The following is a 12,621-nucleotide window of genomic DNA, read 5'->3' as shown; positions in this document are numbered from 1 at the left end:
GACAAAATGAACGTTGTTGGAGCAATTAATTGACAAATCGTGACTTTTTGACTCTAAAATTATTTTGATAATTGTAATATATAGTCTCAAAAACACATGCCAAGACTTCTTATAACCTAAGCTATAAGATAGTGGTCTAATTGGTCCCTAGCTCTCACACACCCTTTTGTCATATAATTTACATTCACAAGTCATTTTCAGGCACGTGCACGGCTTTAAAACAGCTTTTTTCAGACGGTGAAGGGAAAACTTGAGGTGGTCCGCCCAAGCACAGCCAATGAAAGCGCTGCGTTTGGCCCTTACTTACGGTTTAATGAAAAATGTTATCTTTTTCATATCAGCGGCAAACAATGCACAGTTGTCTAATTTGAATTTTGCTTTTACACGATACTCCTTGGTGGAATACACAAAATGTACTCATTTACAACAACTAAAAGTCAAGTACTTCAGCTTTAATACACTTTATTTCGTAAATATTCACTATCTAGAAGCTTTCGATCACAATGTTTCAACCTGATCTGGGGAAAAATGTATTCTCAATTGATATAGACTACTCAACTAACTATAACTATAAGTTGCAGCACTACTGTGAATGGAGCAAAGCAAAACAACAAAAGTGGCAAAAGTCTCAAGTTTGACTGAATTTCTCTCATTGCCCAGCCCTTATCTGCATGTTCACAAATGTGTCTTAAATGTTTCATCTCCTTTTGTCCACATTGCAGTCAATACTCCATTGACTTATCTTACATTCTAAATCAAGCAGTGCCCACTACAGTAAACATTTTTATTCTTCTTTCTTTTTTGCCCAGAGACACTCAAAGCCTTAACAAAGTGCCAGAGAAGCAGGCTCTTCTCTTTCTGAGCACACTGGTGAATGTCCAGACTGTGAATACTACCACCTCTCACCATCTTTACTGTCTCCTATTTATGTATGTCATGTTGTGGCTGAGTATTTATTTGTATGGGCTTGTTGTAAACCAGACGAGGGATACGTATTTGTGACTGTTAGTGAGAAATGACTTGTTTTTTTTCTGTTGCAGATTGTAACAAATACCACACAAGGACATGGATTTGCTGTTCTGTTTGCTGTTGTTAAATAAATGATGATTTTCAATAGAATAATTTATACCTTTCCACTTAGTTTTGTCTTCAATTTCTCCCACGCCCACGCCGTGTTAGAGCCTAATGAAAACATTCCATCTTATCCTGTTTTAGCTGTGTTGGCTCTACACTGAACAAACAGTGGCATAGCTGTGGTCGGGCCGGTCCAGCGCTGCACTTTCCCAGGTCAGAGGCTCTACTGTTGGGATGGACACTGGCTCTTCAGGGGTTAACCATGTAGACCTAGATGTTTGCTACCTACGTGTTGGCTTTGGTTTGAGCAGTTAAGCGCACCCACCTAAGGCAAATTAAATTAGATTGCTGTTGTTTACTAATGTCACGTTTGCAAGAATACTGTGAAATTGTAAATCAAATAATTCACTTCTATTGATCGAGGAAAGACCTGATTGGCCCAAAGGTGTAAATTTAGTGGCGATGGCTCTTGCGAATATCATACTACTGGCACCAATACAGTTTGGTGGTGCCCATGTGTTATTTTTGAACAGACTAATGAGTAAAAGTTGAGAGCAATTATAAATATGGGTTTACATTTATACAATGATGCAACAAATTATTTTAGATCCCAGAAAAATAAATTGTGTAATTATTATTTTTTATAAAGATTTATTTTTATTATTTCCTTCAAATTATGCTTTGTGGAAATTGCTATGGATTTTAAAATGTAAATATCGGTATTGGCAAATGTTGCTTTTAGCCCGATTTTCCTCTGATTTTGAGTCAGTCCCAGTCATCTCTAGTTGCAGCTGCTCCAGTCTCGCAGTGTGGAGCTGTTACAACTGGACTTGTATCTGAATCACACAGTGTGCACCGCAGAAAGACATGACTAGACCCAGTAACAGGCATTTAAACATGTAATAAAGACGATTTTGCACCGTGTTCCTGTACAGCTTACTGTTTACAGACACTTCCGCAAACAAGAAGCCCTATGTCCAATGAAAATTAACTGACGTCATGCTAGAAACAGCATGTGGGCCAAAACTTTCTATTTCATCTTTAAAGAAGAGAAATGCACAAACAATGGCAACAGCCGGGCACATAGGGACATTCCTGCCTAAACACCAGATTTGTATTGTGAAATATGCAGACACAAACTATTTTGGCACTTTCTATCAAATCTAAAGCGCATCACACATAAATGATGGCACTCACCGTGTAAATCCTCCTCCTCCTCTTCCTCTGTATCTGACGTCCTCATCTGTGTGGACACTGCTCCAAAAGTATTCCTCTGATGAATCCTTGGGAATGTTTCCAACTTCTCCACCCGCACTTTTAATGTCCATTTTAGAGACTCCAGGGGGCGTTAGCATCACAGCTAAGTGAGTTAGCATCACAGCTAACGTTAGCTTAAAAAACAGAACAAATAAAAGGGCATCACATGACGATAAAATCTAATTATATAAAAATAAATCACGGTGCATAGTTTGTTAAATTTGTCAATTTTCGAATAAATAATAAAACATTTATAATAAAATTTGAAGTTGAGTCTGCAATAAAATGTAAGGCTGCCACAAATATTCAACTAATCATGACTAGTCCACATTTAAAAAGTAATCGTTACCGTATGTTCATCGTCGTAATTGTTATCTGGACAGTCCAGACTGGACTATACTCAAGTCTAAAATACACACTGATTTGAATCAATAATAACATTTATTGGTAAAATCTAGAAGCCTTCAGTCATCATATTTCAACCCTTATTTGATTGATAATATACTTTTAAAAGTCTCAATATACAAAATAGGACACAATGAAAGAATGCATCTGTAGATCAACATGACCAAATGACCTACTATTCATTTTTACTTCCACTTCTCCAATGATACTGCCACTTCTCCAATTCTGATTTTGTCTGAAGCTTAAGGAACTTTCTATAACTTTTGTCATGTCCAGGAACCACACCCTTTTAACCACCGCATAATTTAACCTTTGACTCTCCTTTCACTTGTGTGTGCCGCCCTCCCACTCCCCAGATGCTTTCTCCTCACAGCTCTGACTGAACCTGACACAAATGAGACAAACTACTGCAGACAAGAGCAGACGCTGGAAATCCTGTGAACATTTACAGGTCGAAAGTAAAGCCAGTGTCAGAGTTATGCTTTACACCTCACTGTCAACAAAACAAGTGGATTTAAATCTACACTGCAAGAATAAACAAACCTGTACCAAAGCTGTTTGAGTTATTTTTAAGAAACGCAGTAAAGCTGGTTTCTCTTGCAAGGCAGTAGTAAAATGTGATTATCGCTACAGAAAAACATCACAATAAACAATAATATTGAAACTTCTGTATTCCACTGACACAATTACTCTAAAGCAAAATAATTGCAGTAAAAACTTTGTCTAAATTTATAGTATCGTTCAAAAGCTTGAGCTGCAAAAAATAATAAAAAGTACTTTAGTACTAACTTAGTATCTGTAATAAGTAGAAGTTTCTTAATTGACTCTCTGCGGGTGAAATCTGACTGTACAACAAATATATTATATATACAGCCCCACAAAATGCAAAGAAAATGTACACACAATGAAGATCTCATATCCATAAGACCAGACAGTTTTACAAAAGCGCGAGGAAGTGAAATTCAGGAACGCCACTATCTGAATCTGCTCATTTCAAATATTGTAGGTCCAATTTACCACTATTTGTGCTCAGAGCTCGAGTCTGACTTCCTGGTGAGTTTAAAGTGGTAGTGACTTGTTAAATGAAGTATTTACACATCCACAATCATTTGTGTATAATGTGAAAAGGTCAGGAGAGACTACTGAACCTTGAGCACTTCCTGTTGAGATGGTCCTGACTGAACTCTCACTCTGTCAGAAAGAACAGCACCCACACCTCTTAGATACTACTATGACTACCCCTCCTCTGTCTTACAGAGGCACCTGCAAGGTAGAACAGCCTGTTAGTTATTATAGTCATTATAGTGGTGTTCAGTAATAGAAGTAAAGACAATGCAGCACTAGGGCTTTCCAATATTCCAGTTTATGGTTTGGCTTTAACATATTTTGCCACGGGACCAATCTTCCACTTGACCAAAACATATTTTAAAAACTAAAAGAATAACAATCATATTTCTGGGTGTTTTTTTGCTTATTTGGTAGGTAAAAAATATAAATTTAAGTTGTTTTTTTTTTTCTTTTTATAATTATATGATCTTCTTGAATATTAAAACTAAGTATGTCTGATAGTTCTTTTCTGATGTTAGGGTTAGGATTAGGTTAGGGTTATTTTGCAATCAAATTTAAAGTCTGACTTAATATTTGATTTTCAATTCTGAAATTAAATGAAAATATCCATAATTAAACTGACCTGTCACGATACATCTCGATACGGATTTTACCGATTATAAAAATCAATCTTCTTTTAGACAATAAATGTAACATTGTATGTAATTGTATCTCGTTAATTCTGATACAGCTGAAGACAAAAGTGTTTTATTTAAAATCTATACTTTCTAAAATGAGTATCTAGTTTTAAAATAGATTAGTAGTAGATGAGTTTGATTTCCATTACTACATAGTCCTATATAAGCACGGAAACCTCAAAGGACAGTAGTCATCATAGACGCAATCCAGTGTTATTTGTACTGCAGCATGAAACAATCCCACCAAAAAATGCAGCTTTTACGGTTGGTTTTTAATAAAATAGTATTTGATGCCACAAAACACAGAATTACATCATACCAAACATCGAAAGACCACAATAAGAAGTTAGCGCTTCCATTAGATATGACACTGTTGTGGAAGCTCTCTGCAACGGCCGCGGGACACTGTTATTGCGGCCTCAAATGGCAGTAAAGGACGTTATCTTTTAGACAATGGCATGGCTCTTGTTCTGAGATGAGAAGCACATTCACACAGACAATCACTTGTACCTCAGAATGAACAATATGCCTTAGTATTGAATCCAACGAAGCACAGTGTCAAAAGTATTAGCTGAAAATGATGTGTAAACTGAAATAATGCTACAATGAGGCTTAATGGTTCAGACATTAGCAGAATGAACAGTAAGGCTGTGTCCTGTGCACGGTTCACTGAGTAATGACGGTTTACTGCAAAAAACAACAACAAAACAGATCACAGTATCTTCAACGCATTGAGAGAGCGTGTTACGTCACTTCACTCAGTGCACTAGGATTATCGCTTTATCAAGATAGTTACTACAGTCATTGTCCACAAAGATAGTAAATAGATTGCACAGAAAAAACAGCAAGTGCAATTAATCGTTCAATTGCTTATTTTTCTCTATTGCTAAAAACTGGGGCAAAATACAAACATCCGACGCCAATTCAATTATGAGAACGTTTCATTGTTTTGATTCCAGTCAGTATTAAAATTCAAATAATTGCTATCGAGTCGTGAGCTCAAACCATTCCAGTCGTAGATACAGATGTCGCAATGTCACATTTTAGCGTTACAATTATAGTGAGACGAAACATTGCATTTTTACAATTACACACGGTTTTTGGCGCCACGGCATACAACAATGAAATCTTTTTGCTTTTTTTCAAGTCATGTTGGCACATACACAGTCAGAGTAAAAAGGTACTGTATTCTCCGGAGTATAAGTCGCACCAGACAAAAAATGCATAATAGAGAAGAAAAAAAACATAAGTTGCACTGGAGTATGAAATTAAGTGAGAAAATAACAAATAATATCACATATAAGTCGCTCCGGAGTATAAGTATACAAGTATAAATATAAGTATAAGTCGCACCCCGGCCAAAACTATGAAAAAAGGTGCAACATAATAGTCCAGAAAATACGGTACTTTATAGTTTGACCTTAATATAATTGAACAACAAATACTCATTGTTGCTGCCTACAATTCTCGATATTATCTTTATTTTTAGCTCTTGCGATTATATTGTCGCCTGAATAATCACAATTACGGATTAATGGTATAAACTTGATACACATTGTCGTAGACCAATAGCTTTTCCAACACCTACTAACAATTGAAGCACACACAGACCATTCCTCTTTTTTTAGACACAAAACAAACAACATACTGCATTTCTCTTTTTCGCAAAAAGGAAAAACATGAATGCAAGGTAGAACTGTTCTGGGACAATAATGGTTAATGACAAGGAATGACTCCAGGCTAACAATTTCAGCAAAACCGATCTGACGATGTAACTGGCGTGCTTAGAATGTCTCACAATCAGACTGTGGCGTGCGATCCTTCATGGTGACTGTACTGGCCCGTTTAAGTAAAGACAGAGGACGCTTTATTGTGCAGTGTCCAAAGCATCTCTGCGGTGCGTGCACGCGGCGGGGAGGCGGGCGCTCAGAGGCCGAGGCCGCGGGCGAGGGACACGCCGCGGAAGCACATGGCCAGGAAGCCGGTGCCGAGCAGGTCCCCCAGAGCGGTGAGGTACGGGATGGAGAAGTTATCGGGGTCCAGGCTGCGCCGCCACATCATCCGCACAATCAGGTCAGCCACGTATAGGAGGATGCTCACCTGAGAGGAGAAGACGGGGGACAAAAAGGGTCACAATTAGCGCGCGGTAGAAAGGATTTGTGCATCCAATTTGACCTTGTGGAATCTGGACGGTCGAGGTCGTTTTCGGTCAAAATAAAAAACGCAGACGATCAATGCAACTTGTTAAAATGTACTTTGACTTTGCTCTAGGGGAAGCAGCCAAACAGAAATGCACAGGAGAAGCTAATTTTAATTGTACATGTTTGAGTATGAGTAAAAAAAGATTTAGGTTAACAACTACTAAGCAAAACTGTGTCAAAACATCCGATTTATAATTTGAAGTTAATGTAATTTGAAGGACAAAACATTAAATAATGCACAGACTCTGGTATTTTCAAAGGATGGACACAAACATGAGAAAAACTAAATATCTGGAGGAGAAACGAAACACAAATGCTAAAATAATTTCATCAACATAAAGCTTTTGTCACTACTACCAACCTCAGCTTATTTCTATGCATGAATTAAAAGCCTGCACTGTCATATTTCAACCCAAAACATCAAAGAAATGCTGAAAGGTGCTTAATAGTAATACTCTGCAGAGCCCAAGGTTAACATGTAGAGAAATGGCAATAGTTCAATGAAGAATGTGTTGTTTCTAGGATGTAATATGCCACAGATCTGTTTGTATTCCTAAAGCCGACTTGTGTTGAAATACTCAGCGGGTGAATGCCGTACTTTTAGAACAAATCGTTATCTCACCAGGCTGAAGAGACATCGAAACCACAGCTATTTAAAACGGCTCAAATGGCACGCCACCGTTTCAGCACTTGCAAAAGTGTTCACGACAGTCCTGCCAGCGATCACAAGTGTGGCATGATAATGGAATAAACACTGTGATAGTTGTGTGATGTGGAAATAAGTGCACTTGGTAAAATGGTCATGAAATGTATTTAAGGTAGGATGGGCTATTGTGTGTTAACAGCAAAAACAATAGAGATAACGAACATGTTTAAGAGTCTGTGGACACAATTTCTACATAGCTTTAAGTCAAATTCACTTCTACTTTGAACGCAAACCAAATACAATTATCTTTTTCCCCCCCAATAACTAAGTAATTCAATTAGTCTTGATTTTTGTACATCTAGGTGACACTAATGCCGTGTTCCATTTGTCCGACTTTTCACACTTTCACACATGAACACTGTTACATGTCTGAATTCCTTCTTGGAAACGCACATTTCAGAACTCGGCGTTTATCTGGGTTAGATAAGATAACCTCTATCTGTCCCACAAAGGGGAAATCCCAGTGTTGCAATACAGATTAGACAGATTAGGAACACGAGTATAGTAATAAAAACAGAAAAGATAGACAATTCAACATGGCTGTGCTCTGCGTTTGGTTTAACGTCCTTTACTGTCCACCCACTGTCCACCCACTGTCTGTAAATCTGCTCCTCTGCAGTTATAAAACGTCTACGTGGAGCTAAAGACAAAAAAAGCAGAAACTCACTCTCAAACAATGCTTTATAAACTCTAAATGTAATAACAATGTCCGGGTTGAATAAACTAACTTGAATGGATCAGAATTTTGGCTTAGATGAGCTCTTATGGTTTCAGTTTCATTACTTGAAAGAGTCGTTACTGGACATAAACTGTAATATATAATGAGCATTTATAGAAGTGGAACACACAAAACGTCACTCCGAGGCCCGAGTTTCGGCCTCTGAGGACAAACGCAACGCAGGAATAGCCACTCGAGTGTTTTGTCGCTCACCTGGAGAACAGCAGCGCACAGGTAACAGATGATGAAGACCAGAGAGATGGGTGCTTCGTCTCCCTGCAGCAGAGAGATGGCATAGAGGAAGACCAGGTGTCCCGGGACCACCAGCATCAGCAGGACTCTCGCAGACTTCGAGTTCACCCCTGGGACAGAACACTCACGTATGTTTAGAGAATATTTACGAGGACAACTCTCTATCAAGAACGAACAATTCCACACTGAAGAGGTTTTACAGAATAAATATTGTGCTTTTTTTCCTGGTATTCAGTAATAAACTATAACAGATTTAGATCCTTTATTAAGATTTTGTCCATTTTCTCGCAGTATAGAACTAAAACTACTTGTCATCATTAACTTCCTAAACAGAAATGTCACTTTTTATTGTTTTTATTGTTGATAAATGAGACATTCTTGAACCGACATGTCTGACGTGGATTCAGATGTTTTTGTAAGTGCCGGGCAGTGAGCAGAGATAGTAGGGAGGCGAAAACAGACTTTTCTGAGTTCTCATCATCTCAGCTTTGGATCAGGACAGAGGAATATTATGACTTTGTCTCAACAATCCATAACAAACACTTAGTACTTTCTTTGAGATTTGTGAGATACTCCTGTCACTCACTTAGAGCATGGCAAAGGCTGACCAATAGGAGGAGTGGGTAGGGAAAAGTACTTCTTGACATTTGAGGATTTCATTTTATTACTTTCACCCAGTCCAACTTGGAACACCTGCATTTACTTTATATTTGCCTTTGTTTTGATTAAAATCAGTTGAAGAATGCCTTTGGGGGCGGGCGATATAAACAAAACGGAGTATCCTAATAATGATAGACAATATCATGTCAAATCAAGCCAACAGAAATGTGTTACAACATGTTTTAGTTGTTGTGCAAGTAAAACAAATCAGTAAAGAAATAGAAATATCACTTTTTACCATTATTTTAAACTTCACAACGGAACTTTTTCAGCTATTTTTGCAGTATTTTTACCATTTCATATTACTTTTGCATATCTCTAAAACGACAATCGCTATTATCTACATTTTGACACATTGCCCAGCTTTAAGTGCCATTTCATAACATTTACTAGACCAATCAGAGTTTAACAATTACTAAAACATAACATTTACTAGAACATCAAGGTTTAACATTGACTAGAACATCAGAGTTCCTAGAGCAGCTGTACCTGAGGAGAAGAATGTGATGGAAGGGTTGGGCCAGTATTGCCTCATCTGATACGGCAGCACACCGGGGATGCTCCAGAAGTGCAGGTACGTGGATATCCTACTGGCCTGGATCGCCACCAGGTTACCCCCGACCCCTGCGCAGTCGGACAGCGGACAAAAGGCAAAAGACACGTTACTTTATTTTGAAACATCACAGACCAGATCGTGGAAACAGGAAGTGCGAACAAAACAAAATATTGGGCATTGGAAGAAACTGCTTCAATTCAGTAACGCTTCTTTCTCTTTTGTGGTCTCTTAAGTTGGTCCTGACGCAGGCCTGGCTCTGCTCAGGGTTTAGAGAGGACCGTCTGACGGACAGCGGGGCAAAGGAGCAGATAAAAAAGCCCGGTGAAGACAGTTGAACAGTAAAGTCTGTGATAGTAAAGACTATTATCCCACTGTGTCATGTGGTTCTCATTGTGAACAGTGATTTACGTCGCACTTAAGCCGATAAGTGCAGTAACAAGTCCTACCAAAGAGTTCTCGCTGTGATAAGGGACGCATTTGAATTCCTTGCAGCAACAAATGTAAAATGCTTTGTACTTAACGCTTCTTTACATTTATAAACTGTAGAATGCAGAAAACAAAATGGGTTATACTAAATGCACATCGCCTGGTTCACACAAAACACATGTGAAGTGGTTGGGAACATGTTACTGCTTTGCCTGGGATGTTCCAGAGTATGGCAATAAACTTAGGTCATAAAGGTTACAAGGCAGGTCCTGTTATAGGTCAGTTCTATGGGGAGGTGACACTGCTCACTATACAGTAACAATTCATTACTATTTTTATTTAGTTCCTCTTTCGTTTTTTTGCAATAAAAAAAGCAACTGTAATTGAATAAATGCAAGATAGATAATGCAATATTGTGGAACATTCCAGACTAAGCGATCATATCTCCATGGAAACAAGCAAGGGGCAGACCCCCTTCCCCGCCTTTAAAGAGTGACAATTACATGGAATTATACAGGATAGATTATGTTCTGCGATTAACATTCACCAGTTAATAATGCAGTGTTAATTGCACAAAATCACCCTGAATATGAATATACATTTTAATTTCCACCTTGCGCTGAACATACAGTGATTCTAAAGAACAATGACTCCTAATGCTCCAGCCTCATTTATTTAAAAACACATACGCTGAAGACTAAACTCATTTGATTGTTGACAGAAATATCGGTGCTTTCTTTAAATAAACAAAACACTTATCCTTAAATTTTGGCAAAACGGCACACGGGCTCTTTTGTGAATTGAAAACACTTGGAGGGGAAATGGGAAATTTAAAGCAGATTGGCGAATGCAGAGGCGAGCAGAGGAGATTTGGACAGTGCCACAGGACAAGTCCAGATGGGCACAGACTAAATGCACAGCAGTGACAGTGAGAGTCTCGGCCCATTACAGGCTCGTCAGACGCTCGGGCTCTGGGCTGCGCCATTAGTGGTTTATCTCCAGTTTTCCACCGCTCCAAGGCCTACACGCACCACCTCACTGCCACGCTGCTTTGCTCAAGGTGGATTTGGACATGTTTCAGTGGCTTTTCTCAATACTGTGTTTGTGACTGCAAGTAATCCAGGATTATTACATAGAAATGACTCCTTTATGAGCATTAAAGCCAGTGGTTTATTTAATTTCAAGACGGTGACTCTACTTTAAGACCGAGCTGGCACAGTGAAATTAAAAAGTTAGCCATACAGTTTTTTTTCCACACACAGGGATTAAATAAGCGTTTACCACCGGAGCGCTGTGTGAAAAACCTCCTGCTGCTTTTGAAATCGCTGCGTTTCAAGCTTCATTTACAATCCTTGGAGCCAGTTTTAGTCCATTTAGTGCAAATAACATATACTTCAGTGCAGCTTTAACATTTCAGCAGATGTTCCATATTATGTTGCATTTCAGAAATAAAGCTCAGAGAATCCACAGCAAACCACAAATATCAACAAGCAGCTATTCGTCTACTTCACACGACTAAATCCTCTTTTAAATCTTAGGCTGGTATAAAACAGAAAATAAAGCAGAATGGCCACATTTTTAAATTTATTTTTTAGATTGTTCGTGAAATGTTCATGATTTTGTAACGCTATGGTATTTCATAATGCAAATTAGCTCTTGGCAAGACGGCCTATGGACATGGCACGGGTTGATATTTTTAAAACTAACAAGGCCCTTTGTTCGGTCACTTTGAAATTAACTAATAATGATAAAATGTTTCTACCATACGCTCTCCTAAAGGTTAATTGTGGTGTACAAATCATACAATAAAGTTATAGACATGGAATACATTGCAAAGGTGTCTATATTATACAACAGCTAAGAAAACTCACTATGAACATGACAGTAATTACACTGCACTATCACAGTTTGTCCACATGGGGGCAGTGCTGTCTGTCCCATTACTTCATTCACTTCAACACTCTGCACACACTTCATGGCAAATACATGTCAGATTTGCATTTACGTACGACGACGGACAGTTCAATAATAGCTAAACCATTTCATCGGCCAAAATACCACTCTCATTTTGTGCTTTTCATATTTTTCTTACCGTTTATAACAGGTGTGAAGACAGCCATTCCCTTGAAGTTTGGATCGCTGACCGTCTTGTCAAGTATAAGGCCTCCAAAACTGCGTGAATATGTTTATTGTACAAATGTAAAACGAAAGCACAATACGTAGCTACTGCAGATACATGAAGCAGGCAGACAGTTTGTTGACTAATAATCGGAGTAAAAGCTGTAGATAAACACTGACCTGCTAATTGACATGGCAACTAGGACAGGCTGCCACCCGGACCTGAGCACCTCTTTGATCTGAGGACTCTGTTGGGCCAACACCACCCACACAGGGATCAGGGCCAGGAAGAGCAGGCAGACCAAGGGAGACAAGTACCACACATCTGAAGATCAAAACGTAAGACAAATATTAGTATATGTATGTACCAATTAGTTTATAATACAGGAAGAGATATCAATGGTGAAAGAAAATGTTATGTTCATTTTAGTCCTTACTGACCTGATGTTCGATAGGTTTGCGTCACAATAAAACACATTATAACAAATAACAACATACTAATT

General features: G+C 38.4%; 2 protein-coding genes across 6 annotated transcripts in view; one reads left to right on the top strand and one right to left on the bottom strand.

The window, feature by feature from the left end:
• The window catches only part of LOC140363593 (craniofacial development protein 2-like), a 184,870-nt gene that overhangs the window by 113,585 nt on the left and 58,664 nt on the right, over positions 1-12,621 (top strand). The window lies entirely within an intron of this gene.
• LOC140363157 (solute carrier family 41 member 3) overlaps positions 4,735-12,621 on the bottom strand; it is a 20,448-nt gene continuing 12,561 nt past the window's right edge. For 4 of the 5 annotated variants that reach the window (XM_072449524.1, XM_072449522.1, XM_072449523.1 and 1 more), the window contains 5 exons: positions 12,299-12,443; positions 12,093-12,172; positions 9,508-9,642; positions 8,320-8,468; positions 4,735-6,581 (listed from right to left, as the gene is read on the bottom strand). In XM_072449524.1, coding sequence (XP_072305625.1) covers positions 6,408-6,581; positions 8,320-8,468; positions 9,508-9,642; positions 12,093-12,172; positions 12,299-12,443 — 683 coding nt within the window. In that variant the 3' untranslated portion in view covers positions 4,735-6,407. The remainder of the gene's footprint in view (positions 6,582-8,319; positions 8,469-9,507; positions 9,643-12,092; positions 12,173-12,298; positions 12,444-12,621) is intronic. The other variant, XR_011927136.1, reaches the window with a different exon arrangement.

This window comes from Eucyclogobius newberryi, unplaced genomic scaffold (genome assembly GCF_026437365.1).
Source record: "Eucyclogobius newberryi isolate DKJ021-1_F unplaced genomic scaffold, fEucNew1.0.hap1 SCAF_17, whole genome shotgun sequence".
In the NCBI taxonomy this organism is placed as follows: Eukaryota; Metazoa; Chordata; class Actinopteri; order Gobiiformes; family Gobiidae; genus Eucyclogobius; species Eucyclogobius newberryi.
This window is presented reverse-complemented; position numbering and strand designations above follow the sequence as displayed.